This window comes from Macrosteles quadrilineatus, unplaced genomic scaffold, assembly GCF_028750875.1.
Source record: "Macrosteles quadrilineatus isolate MER2022 unplaced genomic scaffold, UCM_ALF_1.0 Scaffold_6__1_contigs__length_79288215, whole genome shotgun sequence".
Classification (NCBI taxonomy): domain Eukaryota; kingdom Metazoa; phylum Arthropoda; class Insecta; order Hemiptera; family Cicadellidae; genus Macrosteles; species Macrosteles quadrilineatus.
Window position 1 is genome coordinate 25330578 of NW_026542599.1, and position 23975 is coordinate 25354552.

General features: G+C 34.9%; 1 protein-coding gene across 4 annotated transcripts; it reads right to left on the bottom strand.

Moving 5' to 3' along the window:
• Positions 1-323: 323 nt before the first annotated feature.
• On the bottom strand, positions 324-22792 carry LOC128996602 (threonine--tRNA ligase 1, cytoplasmic-like). Of its 4 annotated transcripts, none has more exons than XM_054421998.1 (17): positions 22706-22792; positions 21046-21330; positions 17182-17280; positions 16289-16443; positions 15472-15587; positions 14119-14252; positions 13351-13464; positions 11763-11906; positions 11481-11627; positions 10797-10991; positions 10464-10534; positions 10082-10244; positions 9228-9365; positions 3680-3858; positions 3054-3228; positions 2484-2598; positions 324-1330 (listed from the first exon to the last, which is right to left on the bottom strand). In XM_054421998.1, the coding sequence occupies exons 2-17, from the start codon at positions 21295-21297 to the stop codon at positions 1188-1190; spliced, it is 2340 nt and encodes a 779-aa protein (XP_054277973.1). In that variant the 5' UTR covers positions 21298-21330; positions 22706-22792; the 3' UTR covers positions 324-1187. The 4 variants fall into 4 exon arrangements, with proteins under 4 accessions (XP_054277973.1, XP_054277974.1, XP_054277976.1 ...); XM_054421999.1 differs by lacking the exon at positions 22706-22792 and adding an exon at positions 22598-22676; XM_054422001.1 differs by lacking the exon at positions 21046-21330 and having other exon boundaries at positions 22706-22789.
• Between the last annotated feature and the right edge of the window lie 1183 nt (positions 22793-23975).

Sequence of the window (23975 nt, forward strand, 5' to 3'; positions counted from 1 at the left end):
GATCTATTAGATGGTTTGAAACCGTACCCCTACTGTTCTTGTTTATTGGATTTCTAATAAATGATCATGGCTAAAGAACCATCGTAGTCAGTAGCAAAGCTATTTTCTCACTCATTCATTCAACACTCGTCCTTATCTTAAAATACGCAATGTTTCAGCGTAGTAGAAATCTAATCAAGTGGCTCACTTGCGTTTAGTCCAAGATGGAGCCCGAAAATTGCTCGAGAAGTCTGACAGGAATTCGATAATTGTATTGATTCTATTGAGCATACATTATAGCAACACTTTCGGATGAGGAGGGTACAATGCATACGTGTTTGAAATAAGACATAAAATTGCTTTATTTGAACCAATTACAAAATGACCACAGATTACTATAAAAATCAATACCTTTAGACCTTATTCTAAAGCAATTTCTGACTGATGAGTCACATCTACTACAGTTTTTAAATAGATATGGCTTCCATTTCATATATAATAAAAACTCAATAAAAAAACTTCCTATGTAAACAAATTGCATAGAATTAAATAGTTTCAGCAGTTGAACACTCATGTATGTTCAAGTATTCTCAAAAGGTTTCCAACTTTTCAAAAAAATTAATTTTCTCCTTTAACATAGAAAAAAATTTAAATTGTGATCGCAACAGAAACACACGTCCCAAATTCTGAAAGAAATACTTTAGGAAAAGTAAAAAAGATTAGTAGGTAAATTTGTAAATTCCATAGTGATTCGACTTAAAAATAAAATAAATAAGTAAAATAAGGTAAGAACTTACTGGCTATGCACTCATAACTAGAAATTGATTTTCATACTGTGAACAAAAGACTAATATTAGATAGATAGTTTCAGTGCTGAGGACAAATATATAACAATTATTGCAACAGTTTAAATGTTACTAAGTCTTCACCACTTATGATTAACTACATTCAATGGACCATTCTTAGTCCTAATCTGCACTGTTTAACAGCATAGCATGAGTAATACTTAGTGATGAAGCCTTTCATTGTTTTATATCGGCATTGAAGCTGTCATTTTTTCAAATGCACAATTGAAAGCGAGAAGACCGAATATCTTGCAGAATTTGATATAAATTAAACAAAACCTAAACGATTTCAAACCTACACTGTCAGAACTTTAGGTTTGAGAGACACTAGAAATGTGTATAGACCAGTGGTTCCTGTACGACTTAGAACTTGTCTTCGCTGCACTTTTCTTCAGAGAGGCGCTTGAACTTGGAGATAAGATCCGGAAGGTTGAGTTCTCCATGGATGACGTTATCTCTGGTCCGGACGTTCACTGTCTCAGCTGTCTTTTCCCTCTCACCAACAACTGAAAAAGGTTAGAACGTGATATTTTGTTGCACAATTTGAATTGTACAGTATATTCAACCAGAACAGTTTTAATAACACCCCCGTGCTCATGCAATGATAAAAGTTGTTTCAACATATTTTATTTAAAGTTCATTGTTCGTGATGGCAAGTTTTTGATGTTAAAGGATTTTTCCGGAGATGTTTATTTCTGACTATTTTAGTTTAATAGTGATTTTCCCATGAAATAACAGTACAGTAGTCTTTCAGTAATCCGGCAGACATAGGCCCTTGATACTGCCACATTAGTGAAAATGCCGAATTACTGGAATTTGATCAATAAAAACACTTTAACGTCTATATGACCGCAGGAGATGTTCATGATTTGCCGCAATCGTGCATGACGACGATGACGTTTCCGTGACCGCGGGAGTAGACAATGATGTTTACACGGTCGTGGGTGATGGTAAAATTTTTGCCGCGACCACGGAAGATAACGGTAATGTCTACATGATTGCGGGAGATGTTCATGATTTTGCCGCAATCTGGCATGACGACGATGACGATTCCGTGACTGCGGGAGTGGATGATGATGTCCTCACCCATCAAAAGATGCCGGATTAGATAGGGTCTACTGTACAATTGGATTTAGAGAAAATTTGCTGAAATAAGATTTTTTACATTTGGTATGTTATGGCTCTTTCAACTGGCCCAACAAAATGTTAATAAAACCCCCAATGCTAGAAAAATTATGTTTAAAAAGTGATTGAAACTTTTATGATACCTCCCATAAAATATCATAACTAGGTACTCCCACCCCTTACTTGTGAAAAGGGGTGTTGATCCCTTCATTTTATAAGATCTCTGATTTATTGCAAGCACAGCTTAGTCAAATAGTGTGGTATATTCTTTAATATGTTAGAAGTAAAAACGTCTAAAATAATTTTATTGACAAGAATTTAGACTGCGGAAGTGAGGAATTCTATTTTTTCATGTAGGAGTTCATAGGTTAAGGTTATAAAAAGGCTTCAGTCAAGATGAAGTTGACAATTTACAAATAAATGCACAATGTGGCCTCTTACGGATTTCATACAAATTTAAAATATTTATTCGAGAAAAAAATAAATATAAGTAGGCGAACTTAAAACTGTTAGAAATTTTACGTTTCTACTTACCAAGGATGAAGTTGTATTGAGCGAGTTGAGCGTTTCTGATCTTCTTGTTCATGGTGTCGCCAGAGTCGATGTCTAGTTCACAGATGAAACCAGCCTCGTACAGCAAGTTCTTGACCTACACAATAATCACGCTATTAGATTGTGTTCTGTATACTAAGGATCGAACACAACATCTGTTTTGCTGCTTTTACATTGGTAAAAAAGAGGACACAAGATTTTTCTTTTTTGAATTTTAATTTATTGAAAATTTGACATAATTATATAAAAGAAAGAAGCAAAAAAAGTTAAATAATATATAAATGTTAAAAATCTGTCGTCAATATTAGGTACCGTTAAATAGTATATAAATAGTACCAGTGCATAAGGAGTAGAAAGCTATTCCTTTGAGGTTGAAAATCACCCCACCAAAGGCTTTATATGGATCAGGCCATATCTAAATGATCAGATGATTTCTGATGTTAACACAGAGGCCTAAAAAGAAGTAATGGTGTGTTTTGGTACATCTACAGTACAGATAACCTAATAGGCCTACATTACAAATGTCATACAAGAGTGGTAATTAATTCTTACCTTTTCAGCGTAGTCTTGGAACGGAGGTCCGACCGGGATGACCATGACCTGTCGAGGGGACAGCCAGAACGGCCACTTGCCAGCGTACGACTCTGTCAGAATAGCGATCATACGCTCCACAGAACCAAGAATGGCCCTGTGTATGATGACCGGCCTCGTCTTCTCTCCATCATCACTGTAACAAAATTACCAAACTGTACTACGTCTCACTGATGTTGGAGGATGAGCACCAGTAGACAGTGGAATCTCATTACATTACCTTCATTGTAAAAAGGAAGAATATTGGCAAACAAAAAAATAATCTCTTGGGGAAAGTAATGAGTAGTGATTGTTAAGTCCTGTAGTTGGTGGAAATATATAATATACAGTTGATTTGTACGGAAATATTTGTACAGTTTTTGTTAATTATAGGCAAGTTTAGAGTAGTATGGCAAAAAGTATCGTACGCCACTTATCCAAAATGTGTTTACTGTACTCGTACGGTAATCCCACACAAAACTAATAGTCTTCTGGTAAACACATATTTTCCGGTCCAGTAACGTAACGTACTACTACTTCATCTTTACTGACTCAACCAATCGTTGTAAAATAGGCAAATAAAATCAAACAAGAATTGAAATACCTACTTGATGTACGACAGGTTGAACCTGATGGGTAGCTGGAAGTCCAGCTGGATCGTAGCGCACTGATGGTTGCGTCTCAAAGCGTCCATGATTGTAATGTCAATCTTGGGGCCGTAGAAAGCTCCGTCACCCGGGTTCTCTCTCCACGTCTCTCCAAACTCATTTAAACTGTCCGCAAGTTGCTGTAAATCAACGTTTCATTTAAATAGTTAATAAACCACAATAGTATCTGACACATAGTGGTTTCAGAACTATTTCTTTTCAAATATTCATAGGAATAACATGATTTTCTAGTAAAAAGACTCCTGATTATAATAATGTATGTAGTTTTGTTAGTATTATTATTATTATTATTATTAGTGAGGATGTTATTAAAATTATTAAATCTTTCAAAAATAAGAAATCATCAGGCTGGGATGAAATACCACTAAATTTGGTCAAAAAATACTTCTAAATTCATTGCAGAACCACTCTCTATCATTATAAACCAATCATTCCTCAATAGTAGTTTTCCTGAACACTTAAAATATGCTGAACTAAAACCTCTTTTCAAAAATGGAGAGAAACAAAATCCAGACAATTATCGTCTAGTCTCACTTTTACCGACATTCTCCAAAGTTTTTGAAAAATGTGCTTCTTACCAAATATCTTCTTTCATGGAAACCCACAATATTTTGTCTAACAAACAGTTTGGGTTTAGAAAGGGTCGAAGCACCATGAGAGCGCTCTCATACTTTGTTGAGGAGGTGTCATGGGCCTCGGATGAGTCGCATAGCACAATGGGGGTGTTTTGTGACTTATCTAAGGTGTTTGACTGTGTCAATCATGATATCCTGAAGGTTCACATAAGTTTAGATTTAATAATTAACTTATTTAATAATGTTTTATTGAATCTGAGAAAAACTCGGTCTCCCGGTACTAGAAAATAAAACAACAGTCATAAACTACATTTACATGAACTGATGAACTATACTTGAAAAACGAGCTTCAAAATTTACAATGGGATAAGTCTACTTGTGTTGGTTAGTCTATGCTGATACTTTTAGTATTTTAGTACTTATAACCTGTATCATATGGCAATAAGAGTATCACTATATGGAAGACAAATTTACTAGATACAACAGATTCAAAATTCAGAAATTCAATTAGTATTCTGCCTTGAAAAATAGTATTATGTAAAGCAGCTGGCCTCTTCCTATGGAAGTCATGTGCTGGTTTTTGACTTGCTACTTGACTCATAGAGTAGTGAATCTTTTGTGAGCCCAACTACCTTTGCAAGAGGCTTTGAGTCTATCAGGCGTGTCAATGGGAGGCTTCACTTTTTAAAAGATCACCTTGGAGTTGGATAGAATCAAGAATCAAGAATTTATTTGCTGTTAGATCACACAGTTACAATAGGCTTCGTCAACATAATGAGAAACGTTTATCTTACTTTGGACCCACATATTACAGGAGGCTACCCAAGATTCTAAAAATCATTGCATCCAGCAGTACTTTTAAAATTACCTTTAAAAAGTTTTTAAAAGAGTTAAATATTCTGTCGTCCAGTACTGTATACAATTGTTCTGAAAAACTTATATGGGTATCAAAGAAAAACTTATTATTGTTAAGACAAGTTATTTATTTATAGTTAAAGAATACATTTTCACACGTTTATACATTGATTATGTTGTAAATTATAATAAATCTTTAGCTTCTGAACGATACATCATGTGTTCTTGTGCTTCATGTGTAATGTGTTAATGTGTTCATTAAAATTTAGTTAACAATTATAAAAAAATTGTCACGACTAATAGCTAAATGCATTGGCAAAATGGTCGTACAAAACATACATAAGTGGATTCCATTGCTTGTTATAGAAGATGCAGCTTTACAAAAATTTGTTTTTCCAGTTTTTTATTACCAACTCTTAAACACATTTTAAAAAGTGCATCTCGTTTCTCCAGAGTTGATAAAGAATATATTTTCAATTTTTGTTTTTAACTTGTGTTTTGGATTTAAACATGCTACCTACTTATCAAACAGTTTATTGGTTTCTGGAGGAAATATTTAAATTTTATTGTAAACTTAAAAAAAAAAAATGTAACACATGATTAATTGTTCAACAAGAAATAGAGTTATTACCTTTTGAATCCACAAACATCTTGCTTGAAAATCTATTTATGCAAATACATTTTTACAGAGCTCCATAGCTTGAAGGTTATTAAGTACAAAAACTCAAATACAACCATAACATTGAAGCCATTAAGCATCCCAAAAATGCTGATACAATAAGCCAAGAACTGACTCATGTTGGTTATGCTTACACCAACCCTCACAGTAGTGTAGCATCCTTTTTCTTTGTAACGTAATTCTATTGATCCAGAAGTTCTCCCAACACTTTTTTTCCCGGACATCTTAGGTGTCAGATATGAGGCACTTTTATATGACTCTTTAAGTTCATAAGACAATGATATACAGTCCGGTAAGCATCCACAGTCACACATTTCCTTATTTACAGAACATTTTCGAAGGCAAATCTTTATGGAAATATTGTGACGAGGCAGGTAATAAGGAACACATCCACACTTAGTTAGAGAACAGTTAGCAATACATTCTGTCTCACAGTTTCCTTCTGTGTAGAATTTGAACATAGACAACTCTCTTTCATCGGAATAGTAACAGCCTCTCTGGTGAGGTGAATAGCTTTTGATGCCTTCATCTGTTGTCACAAGTTTAGGAACGACTTTGAAATGTTTTGCAAATCCTCCTTCAAGTTTCAAGTCATTTTCAAAGTTAAAAGGAATTTCAAATGGACTGTGTACAGCAAAATAAGTGTGTGCCTTATTTTCTTGAAAACATCTCGAAAACATTTCTTCATGTTCATCTGTAATAATACGTGACTTGAGAAGCATGGCTTGATCATTGGTAATGTACGGCGGTATGGTATGTAGATTCCCACCAGAATAGAGCGCATTATCCAAGTTCAAACTTTCACCAGTGTAGTTTTTCTCTATATTAAAGGTTGAGCCATGTTTTGTTGATAAAATAGGTATTGCACTTTTTTTGTAAATGTCTTCATGATGCAAGCCATTCACAGTTATACAAACACTCTGATTTGTCAAGGAATATTGGCATTGGTTATTAGAACAGCCAGATTCATACATTGTCACGAGTCCACCTTCATATTCTATTAACTCTTTCGATAAATGGATATCATACTGTGAAGTAATAGCTTTAAATGCATAGTTTGGGAACTCTACGAAATTGATGGTTTCTGGAATCTTTTCATGAAAAACCTCAGAGAACTGTAAAAGAGGAGGCAATAGATGTGAACAAAGAAGATGGATTAAGCCTAAGGAGGCTTGATCTTCATGAGTACAGTCTTCATTGAAACAATAATTGTCGTAATAACCTTGTTCTTGAGCAACACTATCATGGCCATCATCCGCGGAATTGGAGTTGCATTTCCAGCACTTATTTATTACTCCAGCAAAATCTGATCTGATGATGGGGTCAAGCGGGTAACATATTGTTATAGCTGGGAATGGGATTTCACTGGCCAAAGTTAAGTTATTGGAGATATATCTAATAACAGGTGTACTTTGCCAGCTGTCATACTCTTTCTTGATGAAAAACAAACTCAGCAATAATGCCAACATTTGGATGAATACCCACAAATAGGTGTGAAATCGAGGTTGGTTTCTTTCCCCAAGAAACTGAAACCCAGGCAAGCTTATAGACTTTGTCATGTTTCTGAAGTAAGAATGTGGAAAATGGTCTTCATCCAAATGGAACCTGTTGTGTATTTCTTCAATATCAGATTGACGTGTGATGTTGGTATTTACTGACCTGTCAATCGTATCTGGAGAGCGAACATTACCTGAGTTGGTACGATCACTGGATCCCATGCACTTTAAAAACTCTTCCACCTTGTTCAATCTCATTTGCATTTCAACCAATTCTAACTTGTAGGTAGACTCTTGCTGCTCTTGTTCTGGTGGAAACGAAGGATTCATGTTGCCAAACACGATAATTTGTGAATAAACACAATTTCTGTTTTTAAAGTTCACAATAATACCATTAAAATGTATAAACACTTTTTACACATATACAGTTCTACTATAGCATCAGAATCAAATGGTGTTGCTTGTGATATCCTGTTGAAATAATTAGGGAAATGCATCAAAATCACCCTGTTTTTTTATTCAAACAGCTAATTTTATTACAACCACACCCTGTTAATTTGGGTAGCACACGAGAAGGGTGTTCAGGCTATTTTATAGGATCAATGACAATTATGTTTATCTAATGATGATTAGTTAAACAATAAATTGTATTATTTGAAAAAAAATAATAAGTGTTCACATGTCCTCAATACTCAATATCCAATCAATAAAAAAATTTAAAAACATGATTCATTTGCTAAAATTAAATCATATATTTAAATTTATTGTTCTCAGCTAAAAACTAAACCACTATTTTCTGTTTTATTGATGTGCTCAAATCTCTATACCGGTATATGAGAAATATTATATGAAATATTCCACCTCGTTGGAACATTATAGACCAACTACGCTTGGTAAATATTAATCAACTTTACATGTCATCTTTATTTAAATGCCGGGTTGGAGTCAAGCTGAAAGTTTGCAGCTGTTAGTTAAACTTAATGATGAAACAAATTTTACCTAAAACCGTTTTTTTAAAGTAGCCGTTTCAGTTCAGTTCTTAGAATTGAAAAGATTCACTTAAAAGCATTGTTTACTTACAAGCATATTTATTATTCATTGCGACTCTTGGTTGAAAATGGAATATATTATTCATAAAATAAAAGGATTACCCTATCCAACCACAGTTGTTAGTATGATAACTAGTTTCGTTCCTTAGAACTTTGAATGGTCATTGTATGCAACCATATCATATATTAATGCAATGTGGTACCGTATGTCAAAAGATTCTTTAAAATACTGTCAAAGTCACAATAATCAAAACTTGTCACGTTGATCAAATAATTAAAATGGAACAAAAGTGATAAAACTAGTTGAAAATGTAAAGGCTGAGACTGTAAAGGCTGAGACTGTAAAGACACTGAGACAGTGATAAGACAGTGGTTACTATCATTGTCTTACCCAGCCGCCTTAGTAACCTACGTTGCTGCAACCCTACGCTATCCTACCCTGCACACCATCCCTGCTCCAGTACCCTACGCTACCCTAACCTACCCTGCTAGATACGGTGCAGAGGCTACTGGGGCTTCAAATTACCCTACCCTGTAGCCCCTACACCCCAACATAAAATAATAAAAAATATAACATATACCAACGAGCAGCTAAACACTCATCACTCCATCTTCCCTACAATAAACCTACGTGTCCTACACTGCCCTACCCTGTAGCCCTTGTACCCAACACTGCCCTACCAGTAACCCTGCACCCTAACCCCTGCAGCCGCCCTAACCCTAGCCTCCGAACACAAATGATGTCTGTTTTTCAATCATCAAACAGGAAAAAATATTAGTTTCCCCATTTTTTTAAATCAGCAAAATCCACATAGTCTTTTCAGTTAGGCCTACCTTCTCGGCGTGGTCCCAGACGGAAATGTCGCCCAGAAACTTGTCTGGTCTTGTGGACAAACACAGCTGGAAGGTGAAGCCAAACACTCCGTAGACATGCCTCAAAAAGTCCAAGGCTCCGGTGATCTCAGCCTTGATCTGCAATGGAAATCAATAAAATATTGGATTATAAATCTTGGTTAAAATTAGTTCATAGGCTATTGTGAGTGCCAGCAAGAGATTATCAATCGAACAAACCTTTCAGGAAAAAGCTCGAGCCTCATTCTACCTTTTTTTAGCTGAGCTTTTTTATGTTACGTATGCCAAGTTAATTTCAATTTGTCACAAATCTCCTTTTCTAAATGCAATAAAATGGCATGATGTAGGGATAATTTTTGTGAGCTTATCAAGGAATGAGCATAAAGGTTGGTTCATACAAGTGTAAATATTTTATTGGAATGTTTTGTCGTCTTATGTTCTCAGCGCCATCAACAGCATGTCGCACAATCGCAGGGCTGCGGCCAGCATGTCTCTAGTACTGTGCTATAATCAACATGGACCACGTTCACAACACCATTGTCCCCATGTCCCATGTTCGCGGGGCTGCTGCCAACATGTCTTGTTGTCATGATGCCATTAATCAATATCTCTTACGGTTACAAAATAGCAAAATCCTGAACATCTCCAATGGTTGTGTAGATCATCATCGTCTCCAGCGACCACGGAAACGTTATCATCACGTTTTACAGTCCAAATGACATTGCGATTGTAAAGCTTGGCTCTAGCTTGATTTTCTTAATTGGTGCTCGATCTCTCAGGCTTTAAGGCTATGCTCGGCACACCTAATGCTGTGTGATATTCTAGTTTTGCTTTACCTGACTGACAGCACAGAAGATGTGAGCGTCGTCTTGCTGGAACCTCCTCACCCTGGTCAATCCTGTGAGAGCTCCTGACAGCTCATTACGATGCAACACACCAAAGTCTGCCATTCTCAGAGGCAGCTCTCTCCATGATCTGGGCCGATGGTCAAACACCAAACTGCGAGTCAGAAATACAAGATTGGTGATTTAGAAAACCATGAAAACATTTGTTGCTAAACAATCTGAATAATATTTTTTTTAGCGGTCAATAATTTCATGTTTATTATACATAGTCTTATCATTCTTGATTTTTTTTTATTATTAACTAATGACTGTCATGTTTAGGATTTTTTCATACACAATTACCTGTTAACATATTCAAGGTTCAATTACTTACCAGTGTCCAGGGCAGTTCATTGGTTTCAAAGCAAACATTTCCTTCTCAACATCAAAAGAGAACATGTTGTCCTGAAAACAAAAGAGAAATACAATGAGATTTATTACCTCATTTATAAGCTACATGGCTTTTTTTCTGTCGTTTGTTCGTGTGTGTTTCTAAGCTAGCAGTTATCATCTTGGATCTCTTAAAATTGTAATGTCCTTAATTATTCAAAAATTGCAATCACATAAAATTAAAAAAAGTCAAGGCTTTAAAATATGCTAAAACATAACCCTCATCACTTAACCTATCACTTTCCAACTACAACACCACTATGCTAGGTCTACTAACCGCGTAATGTTCCCAGTGACCCGACGTCTGCCACAGCTTGGCGTTGTATATGTTGGGCGTCACCACCTCCTGGAAGCCTCGCTTGCGGTACTCGGAACGGATAAAGTCTATCAGCTTGTTGTAGATGTGCGCGCCGCGCGGCTGGAAGAAACACGAGCCGGGGCTCAGCTCGTGGAAGAAGTACAGCTCTTGTTCCTAAAGAATCAGAAAAAAAACTCATATTCTCAATTGTCTGGTTAGCGGTTATATTTCATCCATCAATCGTACGTTGCTCTTTAACTCTGAACATGCGTTACATTCTGTGCCAGATATTGAAAACAAAAAAGGATAATCAAAATTATTGGCTACATTTTACTGAAAACATAGTAAATAATAGAGATTTTACTAACTGACCAGTCCTAAAAACGACAACAAGTTCTTTCAATTTGACCAAGCATTAGGTTCGAAACATATTAAAATTGTTGTCTAAAACTGACAACAGCTTTAACATGATAATAGAATGTCTACTACTATTAATAGTTAAAGGTTTCAGCCTATAATATACCCCATACAACGCAATGTGAGCTTGAAATTCAATGTGATCTATATCAAAGCTTGAAACTAAAAGTTGTATTTCGTAACATGAATTAAACTGTATGAGAATAAGGTGCACAATATAAGAATGGTTTCTAGTGTGTGACTCACCCTGCCGATCTTGCGATGATCCCGTTTGGCCGCTTCTTCCTGGAACTTCTCCCACTCCTTCATCTGTTTGTTGTCGGGGAAGGCGATTCCGTAGACTCTTTGAAGCGACTCTGCGTCCGACTTCCCCTCCCAATATGTGGCGGAGTTCTGTAAACATCTGCTATGAGAAACTATAAAATATTAGTTGATTTAAATTATCATGTTAGCTATTAATTACAAAACTGTGAGGTAATTCACAACAAATCCCTAATGAATAAATCTATATTGCCCTGCAGCCCTTACCTTGGTGACTTTAAAAGCCTTGACTTTGCCAGTGTGCTTGATGTGTGGTCCTCGGCACAGGTCTATTAGAGAGCCACATCGGTACACAGTAGTCGTCGGCGTCTTTACTTTCTCCTTCAAGATCCTCTGCTTGAACTCATTGTACTGAAACGTCACAGAAAATAATCAACTTATGTGTAACAAGTAGTTGTCATCTCCGACTATGGTTAAAACTATACCTACATTGAATTCCTAAGTTTAAAGTTGTTCCAATTCTTACAATAAAACTTATGTAGTTTGTTTAAGTGGCCGACAGAGTGCAATGCTGTAAATAACTGGTTTCTGTCAAACACGCAGATGTTTAAATGCTAACAAATCTCTTATGCTGTATTAATTAATTATTAATTAATTAGGCCTATTACAGTAACTGAAACTGAGAAAATATAATTTTATACTGTGGCAAAAACTGTGAATGAATCATTCAACTCTGATATTTTTTTTTATTCGCTACAGTCCGTCTACAAAATATAGTGATGGGTTGCTAGTTTTATCCGTTCAGTTTTGGTTCGGATTTTTTTGATCAGTTGTCGGTTTTGTCCCATAAAATCACTTATTTAAATAGCATTTTTCTGTCTACATATGAACAGGTAGTACATGTTTGAAATTGTAGGCCTGACTAAACTTGTCCTTAATGCAGGGGCCAGTATATTTTAAAGCAAGATTATGTTAGACAACACCTAATGATATCGTATCCATACAATTCACACTTGTATTGTTTAAAATTCAAGGTAACAAATCAAGGCTATACTCACAAATTAGGTCTATAAATAATTTTTAATAGTGAGTTTGGGACTGCTAATGGGTTTCACATTGCAGCATTACTAAGTAATAGTATAGTAAACAAACATCTGATAAACCCTTAATGTGCTACAAACCAACTAGCGTTTGGCAAAATGATTGCACAATGACGGTAAAACCAACAACCCGCTTTAACAACCAACCTAATAAAAATTCACGACATGACATTTTTAAGTGCTGCCATGAATAATTTAAGCTCACTGGTATGATGAGACTATTTTTGGTAAGTCTTCTACAAATCTTAAAATTATGTTTAATTTTTTATGGGGTTATGGTTAGATGTAAGAAAATATTTTATAGCCGAAAAATATGTTTTAAGGCTTACTGAATTACAATCTTAATTTAATAGAATCCCTCAAGTTCAAATTCATTTGTTTGCGAATTGGATGGTTCAAAATCGTTACCTGCATATGACCTACAGACTAGCAAATTAGTGATGCTATTTCTATAACCAGTAAATAACTAAACCTGTTTGTACAACTCTGTTCACTACCTAGATGTGTTATTGCTGTATTCTTCTATGGTTTACTATGTAAATTACAAATTTTGCGCAAAAACATGTGGTTTTAAAACGTCTCATTTTTGTTAACCTGTGATGGATTGGACAAGCTGTGTCATCCCAAAAAGCTCTCTGAATGCCAGAATGGAGTTGAGTTCCATAATTAAAGGTGTCCAAAATATCACACATATCACAAGTTGCCTTTGTTTGATAGTTACTGTAATAATGATTCACAATGGGTTGTTAATTTACCTTGAACAATTCCAGCAGGTCTTCTTTTTTCAGTTCCAGCCTTTCAAAAGGTTGTTTCTCCTTGACGATATTCTTAACTATACCCTCCATCACCGGAAAATCTGCGTTTGATACCTGAAAATCAATTGCATGTATGTCACTGAGCATTGGGCAGTAAGTTTTTTAAGCAAGATCTTACTGGTCTTTGCCATTTAAAAAACTACTAAATTTAACTGACTACATACACTAACAATTAGGCCTACATCATTTTTACGGAGAAATTGATTTTCATCCAGCCCTCTCATTTTAAGATAGAGGAAATACGGGCTGTATTTTGTTACTAACTTTTTTTTCTGGAGTTAAGCTAAGTGTGAAATAAATCAAATTAATGAGCGAGGAAAATTGTATAAACACAAATAGTAAGTTCATTAACAATCATGCGTACAAGAGTGTATTTTTTACGTTAGCAGATAAGTTTTGTATTTTAGGTTAAGAGTTTTGAGGCTGTTATGAACAGACATTTCTGTACAAAAATAAAATTAATTTGTTACGATTTTTAAACTTAACTAGGCCCCCATTATTAGTATCTATTTATGTTTTAAAAAATACCTGAGGTATTTAACTAGAAATAGGCTAATTACAATAAACTGTGTCCGGTAAAATCAATTACCGAACATTAGTACAATTAAATCTCATTTGGACGGCAAACAGCTGTTTTCAGACCAAACCCTTGAGTAGGTCCATTAAAACAGAGGAGTGTGGCAAAAATAATTGTTGTCATCGGGTTACCTGTCTGTCTGCAATATGCATGTCATAGTAGAAGCCAGAATCAATAGGAGGTCCGTAGCACAGACAGCCTCCGTACACTCTCTCCATGGCCTCGCCTAGAATGTGAGCGCTGGAGTGCCAGAAAACCTGCTCAGCTGTAACAGTGGTACCAACACGTGTAGTTAGTATAGCAAATTATCCCTTTTGGGAGCAAATTCGACAATTATGAAAATTTGGGTAAATAGATTTTTTTAGTGGTAGGGAGTTAACTAACCTGACCTAAACCAGTCATGGAAAGGTTAAATAAGGTAAAAAAGGGAATAGGTTGGATAATACGGAAAATAATGAGCAACAACTGTTATCATCTTTCAGGTACAGCCATAACTGAGAAAAGGGTTTATCAAAGTACCCGATACGGTACAGTGTAAAATCACATCACACAGATATAACACACGATTCTACAGTACTCGATTGTCCGCAGAGACGGTCGAATGGCATGGAAAGTCGGATTACCAAAGACCAGTTATTCGGGACTGTACACTTTTTTTTTATATAATCAGATTATTTTTGAACACTCATTAAAAAATACTTTTTTGTTGATTCTCCATTAAAATTGTATCACTGAAATGTAAGATACTATCATCAACACAAGTATGATGATTAGTAAGTAACAGATGATCTGCGTAGAGTTGTAAGACTGATTAAAGACATCTGTTAAGACAGGTGAACAAACATTTATCAAAATATTCAGTATTGTATCGTGATAGCAATCTAGTTAGGTACAGACCTCATAGCCTACAGTAGACTCTCCTTTATCCACAAGTGGATTAACCAGGGTGTGGATTAATCTTGATCACAACAAAATTAAAATAATTAAAAATTGTATTACAGTTAAATGTACATTTACAGCGAAGAACCAAGATGTTTAGTGTGAGGTTCGTCGTTTGCAGGCAGACTTTGGAGCCAACAATGTTAAATTTACCGACCACCGTTGACAACCAATGAGCTGATTTGTGTGTGTGTTTACATTTTTGTTGTTACTAGACCTAAACATAGGACTCTCCAATATTATTTTTTTTGTGCCATCTCAAAATCAAAACGTCCCCAAATGTTCAGTGGCTTTGGGATTGAAGTTCCGTAACAACAGATCACTAGTTTTATAAAACTGTCATGTAAATGAGAGGAAATGCTAAATTTTGGATTTGTCATCAATTTTATTTTTCTTTGTGACCAAACCACAACAGAGGTTCATGGTATCAAAGTTGGGATCAAGATTGTTTCAACAAAGTTCAAACAAAATTGAACCCAATACCATGAACCTTTATAATCATACCATGAAGAGTATTTATAAACCACACATTAGTTCATATTTACCTTCAGGATTGTCGAACTTAAGCAATTCCAGTTTGCAGCTTGCTTCCAGAGGACGGTCAATGTCCCACAATTCTCCGTTCACTTTGGATATAACTGTGTTGTCTGCTAGGCCTTGGCTGCACAACACAAAGTCAATTACAGACAACTCTTCAACTGATGCTAGTGTAACTTTGACTTGGAAACTAAAAATGTTTTAGGGTTGGGGTTTCAAGATTCAAGATTTTATTTTTAAGTTTCGGTTTTGGTTTGCATATACCAATGAGGTAATGCAAAAATAAATGGTTATGTTTTGAAACCATTAGTAATGCTGAATTAGTAATTTCAGTACTATACTAAACAATATTTGGGTTAAAATACGCACCTAAGTGGCGTCCCCATCTTAATGATTAATAATAATAATAATAATAATGAAAGAAATCACAATAACATCATCATTATTATTTGTACGGTGCATACTGAACAGTGTTACACAAACATATTTTGACTCATTTGTTTCAAAATCAAGAACTCATGAGCTATTCTAGCACGATGTGGTTGGTGGACTTTTAAAACGAAAGCACACAGAACTACACCAGAGAGGCTTTCTCTGAATAAGAAGAAGTCTAGTGGATCACATGATAAATAATACTCTGTTTAATTGGTGAAACATATGGTTTATGTTTTTGTTGTGATATTTTGTTTAGTGTTGGGAAGGTATTAGATTAAAATGTTCTCTCTTTAACTCGTTTTCTTTTATTTTGTGATCAACCTTACAGAGCTACTCAGCATAGTAATTTTTATTTTGTCCAGACTCCAGGTAATTTTTCAATATGCTTACCTGATGCCCTTGGCCACATCGTAGGGAGTCGTCCTCCAGGACTGAGCCGACACTTGTTTACCATCAGGCAGTGTTACGGTGATATTTTCCGGAACTTTGGCTGCTATCTCAGCATCGTACTGTGCTTTCAGCTTGTCCCACATAGCAATTCTCTCCTGTAATAAATATTTAGTAGAGACCTTATCTTACTTCTATTTGCATTTTATTTTTATGTTTCACCTTCACATCCTATGCTACACCGAGCTAAAGCATGGTTTTACGCATTGAATCAGGCTATGCCTAGAGGGTATTATCACTTGGATAATCTTTATTTTTTATTGGCGGGATTTGAACCTCAGGGACCGAAGTCCCACACACTACCACTAGACCAGCTCAATCCCCATTAAGCCGCATCTGGCCATAAACAAAAATTAAGGCAGACTATCTACCCTGAATTTCAAAACTGGTTGGTTAAACTGGCCTTTTCTAGGCATTAAAATTATATTTTAAATTAAATGGTATAACCCTTTAAACTCTTTATGCCCATAAAAAAGAAAAAAATATGATTCCCAAAAAAAAACAGCTCAACCAGTTTTAATTTTTAAATTTAGTAACTTAGCCTATTTTTAAAATTTTTAAATTTTTAAGCCTAAACAAAATTTTACATCCATAATTGCTGTAAAAATTACGGTTCAAAATGTACTGCAGCTTTTAAAATGGTTCCAATAAAAATTATTTTCTACCACTGCTTACCCATGATAAGACTTGACAAGCTAATGGGAGAATGTATGTGTCAGATTGCTGATAGGCCTACCGTTTATTTTTATCCTTATTTCTCTACTTTGCTTTTCATCTTATTGAAATTTTTTTCATTTACAGACATTAGAATAAAGTATTCACTATGACTGTCCTACCTGAATATATGAAGGCCATGGGTTGAGCTCGGAAGCAGTAGTTTTTTCAGGTCCACCGCCGCTTTTTTCTTTTGCTTTCTTTTCTTTCATTTTTCTTAGCTGAAAAGCAAAAAATCTTCATTATTGATGGAATTTATAAACTATAACACCGTTAAGTTATTGCTGTTCCTAATGAGAAATATAGCAACCCAATATTTGATAAGTGAACCCACTAACTTAAAAAGCAAGTTTAAATTTGATTGGAAATTTGAATCTAAAGAATTTGGATCAGATGAAGACAAATAGTCTGAATTTTCCATTGTGAAAAGTAAAAGGTACCGGTACTTAATATCTAAAGCTAATTAGGCCTATTAAAAACGGACAGCATTCTTAAACTTTACAAGTAGGCTACAAATAATTTACTACGATCATAATTAAATTGATAGCTAAAAAGGGTGACAAAATACAATTTCTTCAAACTTACTATTCATAAAGTTATAATACAGTAACAGTTATAATAACCAATATTATTTTTTAGTAACTTACTTAAAGATGTGTGAAATATTACTAGGTAGCCACTCACTAACTACTACAACTGGCATTATAATTTAAAGTCAGTACGGTCAAAAATATTTTTAAATGACAGTTAAAATTTAAACTAGTAATTCATGCTAAACTAACAAAATAAAAATCATAGCCTACCACCAGCAACAACCTGTCTATGTTCTTCTTTGGTACGAACTATTGGAATGCAAACATGCAATCCGACCAACAAACAAAACACCATAGCAAAACAGACAGAACCAAAGAATGCAGACATTTCAAAACAAAAACCAGTGAGCTAAGCAGAAAAACTGATCAACGAAACCAGCAAACTATAGTGCACTAAACCACTACTCTATCTCAATCTTAAGTTATGCAACTGATAACAAATTATGATTTTATGATAGTCATTTGTTTCAAGTAGCATTATTTTAAAAAAAATTTTACACGATTAGGCCTATTTATTTATAGATTGTATTTTCTTTGGTGACCATCATGCAACACAGAGAAGAAAAAAACTTGAACACTATTATCTAAATACTAGACAGCTATAAATTATGATAAGCTTTTTCATAGATTGATTAACTGATGCTCTATACAGTAATACAAAGTTTAGAAAATAGTACAACTTATAACTGCCTGTTGTCACCCAATTAGTTATTTACCGTATAACTTTCGTGGTTAACATTAAAGTATGTTCTATGCACTAGCGAAGGTAGATAAGATTGATGTATCGCATGTTCGTCAGCCCAGTGAACTTTTTTATTCTGTTTCGCCACAACTGGTGCATGAGGAAGTGCTTCGCTCGCTTTAATAGCTTTCCGACAATCAAACACTTGAAACTTCAATTCTCCCATTTCTTTCCTCAATTTATTGCAGGTCGCCTTCATTTCCTTGACTTCCTTCATACAAACGTTGATTTGTAAAGACTTGTTGTGCATCATAGAAAAAATATCGTCAATTTTTCTTTTATTGTATGTAACAACATCGGTCACTTTCTTCTGTTCCGCGGACAATTCACTGAGATGATTTAGAACCGAATTAATCCTATCACTTTCCTCAAACATAATGGACGATTCTATTTTAAAACTGTTTTAAAATTAAACTCCGCACTAGGAACTTCTGAAGGAAAATGTCCCGCAGTAGTGAGAATACTGATAGAGTTGACTGAGTGTTATCTTGAAAGTAAATGTCTCTTTGCATTTAGATAAAAGGTCAACGTTTGGTCCCTAAATAAGTACATTATCACCAAAACAAACAGAATGTTGTATTTATTTTTATGGCTTAGGTTACTGATCATTCCATGTACTGTGTTTAAGGTTCTAAACGTCACTGTAAGTTATTAGTCAAGTTTTACTGTATAAATTTAGACCTCAGTTTCTAATGAACGTACTGTACTTAGTTTGCTAAAAATTTATTTTTAGGTACCGGTAATTATATCATTTTATCGCTAATGGTATTAACTATAGACGATAAAGAATTTTTTTAAACAAAGCTACAATTGTCTTGGGAAAGTTATCAAAGCTTTTCTAATAAAGTTACACGATATTAAATTGTCTCATAAATCTATAATATATTATGAGAGAATGAAAACATGTTAGTGTGATTTTAAGGTTTGAGATGTTATCATTTAAGCCCCATACACAATTTAAAACATACTACCCAATTTTTTACTGTAGCCTACTCATTTAATTTAGACCAACTATCTACACTATTAACAAATTCCAAGTGGCTTGATCTATGACTTAGCTTTGAATAGTTGTGTTTTCTCATATTTCATCACCACAAAAAATTTAAATTTAGTCTTAACTCAATTTAGTTATTGGTAACCATCTTAGGGGAAGTTTTGGTTTCCTACAGCCCAGCGGTCTGCATTTGACGTGCAATGGGCCTGAGAGATATTTGCACCCCCCCCCCTTTTCTTGCGGGGGAATTTTTCTCTTCCTTGCGCTCCCAACAAACCTAAAACTTCTTGTAGCACTGGGCCCATTTACTTAAGCGGTCTGGGTTAATCCACATTCAAACCTTTAAGAAAATGTATCCCGTTTTTGTATTCATTGTTAGAATGTTCTTAGACAGTGCCCTAGACAGTAAGCCAAGAAAAAGGCTCTGAAAAATCAGTCACCAAAGTTGCAAGTTTTAATACTGCAGTGGTTACATGAGGAGTGTTCATTTCATGATGAAGTGTATTTTAAGATCTCTCACTCAATCATTGCATCAATTTGTTTGCTACATGCGGTTTTTCACATGGACATGTTGTTGCAATTAATTTAGAATTGGGGGAGTATGCCATCTGCAGGAACAGGACGAGGGACAAAGTGTTGCATCTACCTGCTTCAAAACAAAAGCAATTTTGCAGAGAACATAAAGGTTTATTGGTTTATTCAATCAATCTTGAAGATTGGTTCACGGTACCAGTTATTTTGACCCTGGAAAGACTGCTACTGCCCTGAAAGAGATCTATAATCTAGTGATAAAAATTCAATTTTATTCGAGTGTGGTTGTTTGCAATATTTATTTTGGAAACCTCTAGCTGAGAGAGATAGGTAGTTAAGAAAGTTGCTAGCCTAGTGGTTAGCATCTCGGACTTCGGTGCGGGATGGATGGGTTCAATTCCTATCACATTCACAACACACGGGTTCGGACTGCTTCCCTAAAAGCATTTAAGTGCTTCTCTTGTGTAACTCTTTGAACAAGTAAAAATGCTGCTGGTGTCAACACCAAGAAAAAAAGTGAAAAGTTAGGAAAAAGTATTTTAATAATGTTTCTTTTGTTCTGGTAGAGCTAATATCACAAAATCCTCAACTGATTCTTAAGGCCCTAGTTAGTTGGACATTGAGCTCCCAGACAGGAGCGCCAGCTACTAAAACAGGAGTACAGGTACACAGAACTTGATCAAGGGGTACCACAGACCAAGCAGCTTGATTATGAATATTTTTCATGGTCCAAAAATTCCATACGCTACCATTTGAAGAAACCGACTGGCAAATTCTAAACTTAAAATGGTTATTGATAATATAGCGTTAGTTCGCAATTTTCTAACCCACAAGATCTTTGAGTGACCTGACAATATGATCTCTATAAGCACTACTGCAGCTTAAAAGTTAGATTAAACAAGTACATTTGTTAAACTGATTCACATTTGGATTTAGCCTAATTAATAGATCAATAAATTTTCCTGATTGCTGTTTAAAATTGATAAATGGATAGATTAAGCTGAATTTTTACCTAAATTACAGTAGTCTTCAAACTACCCTACAACAACAACAAAAAAACTCATCAGACATAGAGATGTGCGATCACAAGAAGCCACTGCATGCTTTAACTATCAATGAACTTCACCTCAGACGTAGATCCTTTGATACAGCTCAAGTCAAACGTTGGTTTGACGTCTGTAATCTCTGGGAACGACTTACGGTTCGAGCCGAAACTGGTTATATGATTATACCAGCGAGAAATATGAGTATGATTTTTGAAATCTTGATTCAGTAAGTAATCAACAACAATATTGTCGTTTTGGCTAGCCTGGTATCCAGATATATAACTATTTTCAGATAAGTATTTGTTTAACTTGTCCAAACTGATTTCTGTCATATCTATGTTCAAAATGGATGGTTACACAGAGCGCTGCAACACAAAACCAATACATTCAAGAACTGAATCCTCTTAAGTAGCCTACAGGAATACTGTGTCGGCGTAATTCACTGACCTGTCTCATATTTACTAATTTATAAATTCTTACTGATTGAGAACTTAGAACTTAGATTGAGTCATACAAACAAAATGATGAGCCCACAGTTTAGTGGCAACTGTCAGGACTAAGGTGCAAGTGTACCAGCGACTCAAAAGTCAAATTTAGGTACTTAATGGTATGCATAAAACTTAAGCTTATTGGGAGTAATTGGTTGATGAGATGATGCTAAAATACCATAAGGACATGGACATAGTTTACGCCACTTCACTTGCAATTTGAGTTTAAATGCTAACTCATTATTATTTTTCCATTTATATAACATGAGATATTTAAGTTAGATACTTAATAGGGATTCACTTGGTTTCCTAATCTTCCCCTTAAAATGAGCTTACAGTGTGTCAGGTCCCGTGAAATCTAATTTGTGTTCAGATAAGTTAAGCTAAGTGGAGTTAGTTCTAGGCTGCCCTTTACTTATTCATTCGAATTAGTGTAGGACCTAAAGTAAAGTCACGATTACTAGAAAAATACCGGTATGGATCATAAACATAAACAAATGACGTTTTTGGCCCGAAGATAAACACTATTTAACATTGCTTAAATGGAACCGTTAAAACATATGTTCAATGCTATTAGTAGGCCTATAGGATTCGGGCCAACGTCATTTGTTTATGTTTATGATCGATACCGGTATTTTTCTAGTATTCGTGAGTAAAGTGCAGCCGAGTTCTACTAACTTTAGTACCTTAAATGTATCCAAATATTGTGAGGAGCGAGTAATCAAGAAAAATCAATTACTTAGCCTAAAACAAGCATTTTGATAATAAAACATAGGTAAAACTTCTGCCAGTCGCAGCTTGAAAAATATAAGTTAATGGAAACTGATATTGAACCTAATAAGGCAGTAAGGCACAAGTTTCGATTTTGTCTATGAATGTGGCATAGGTATATATCAGAAAAAAATTCAGTTGCATCATTGATTGAAATTGTTTTGTTAACAGGGCATTGGCTCATTTTTGTTGTTGAAGATGATACTGAACCTAACGTTTCCAAGATTCTTTAACATCTAAATAGCATTCATTCAGATATTTAAAAGGGCGAACTTTAGTCTATAAAATAAAATTACATTTAGCAAAAGCATGCACAACGTGTCGGCATGTGCCACACATACTAGGCTACGCAATAGAAACCTAACCTACGAACCGTGGCGTATCTCCTGGACAGTCTAAGTATAGAAGTTCTACCAAGTCGATTAATTGAATATATCATCTTATAATTAAACACTTATAGCTAGTAATAAATAGTTCATGCCTTTTCATCTTCAATGTTAATTTTAGCAACTTCTTCAACTAAATTATCACCCATTTTTGACAACAAGAACAAGTAACAATATCCAAAATTACGTATAGCAGAATACAGTAAAGAAAAAGAATAAACTGCAAAGTAAGTGTGATTGGTGGAGGTTAGATCAGCTGATGTGGGCATTTCCGTCTGCCCACAGTGTCTAGACTTTTGATCAAAGGTACGGTGAGTCTAGCGCAGTTTACTAACGTCACTAAAGTGATACAATAAAATGTGCGATTCTCATTGGCCATTGCTATGATCATTGGTGCAATAATCAGCTATACTAGATGGGTAAAAACTTTCAACTATTGATTTTAATTCCATTAACTATCATTATTGTTTAACCAATTGTGAAATTAATTGTTATTTGAGCCATAGATTAAACATACTCGGTTAGTTTATGGTTGAGCTTTGCTTCGGAGAAAACTTGTGTCTATTCCAAAGAAAATATATTTTGTATATTTATCTTATTTATTTCCTAGGGTAGTATCATAGATAAAACAAATAACGTTGTCTAGAGAAAACATAGATAAAAGAACTAGAACATGTCGGCCTTAGTCACTAACAAGACTACAAGATCACGCCACTCATCCTACATCTTTATTCATACTTGGCTTAAAGTACCTACATTCGTATGGTTGGCTAGCTATTTCAGATTAAAGTATAAATTTGGCAGTTGGTTATAGTCTATTGTATCGATGATGATTTGATTCCGTGATTGATTTTGTACTAAGGCTTTGACCATTTAATTCAGTATCCAATAGTCAATTATATTACTCCGTTCTCAAAATTTAGGTGTTTTACTACTATTTTTTTCTTATATGTTGCAGCTCATTGCCGTTTTGACAAAAAAAAAACTCAGCTGTTATTTTATTTATAGGCTCAAAAGTGGCAGGAGATAAATTTCTTCCCCTAAGACAAGACCACCTAAATTTCGTGAACTGAGTATATTGTATTAATTGTAGTCTTGACCGGAAAAGTGGGAGTATTTTAATATACATTAGTCTATAACGTCTTCCGGTCATGAGGTGAGTTACATGCCAGTCCCCCATTCTAATGTTGTACTGTACCATTGATATTGTATTGGTGACTTGATTTTAATTGAGTTGATCTCCCATCCTTCTCCCTTTGAATCTTAAGATTTTGAAAACTAGCCCCATAATATTATTTCCAAATGATTGACAATTTGAAAAAAATAGTACCTAAGATAAAAGTGGATATAGGACATACAATGAAA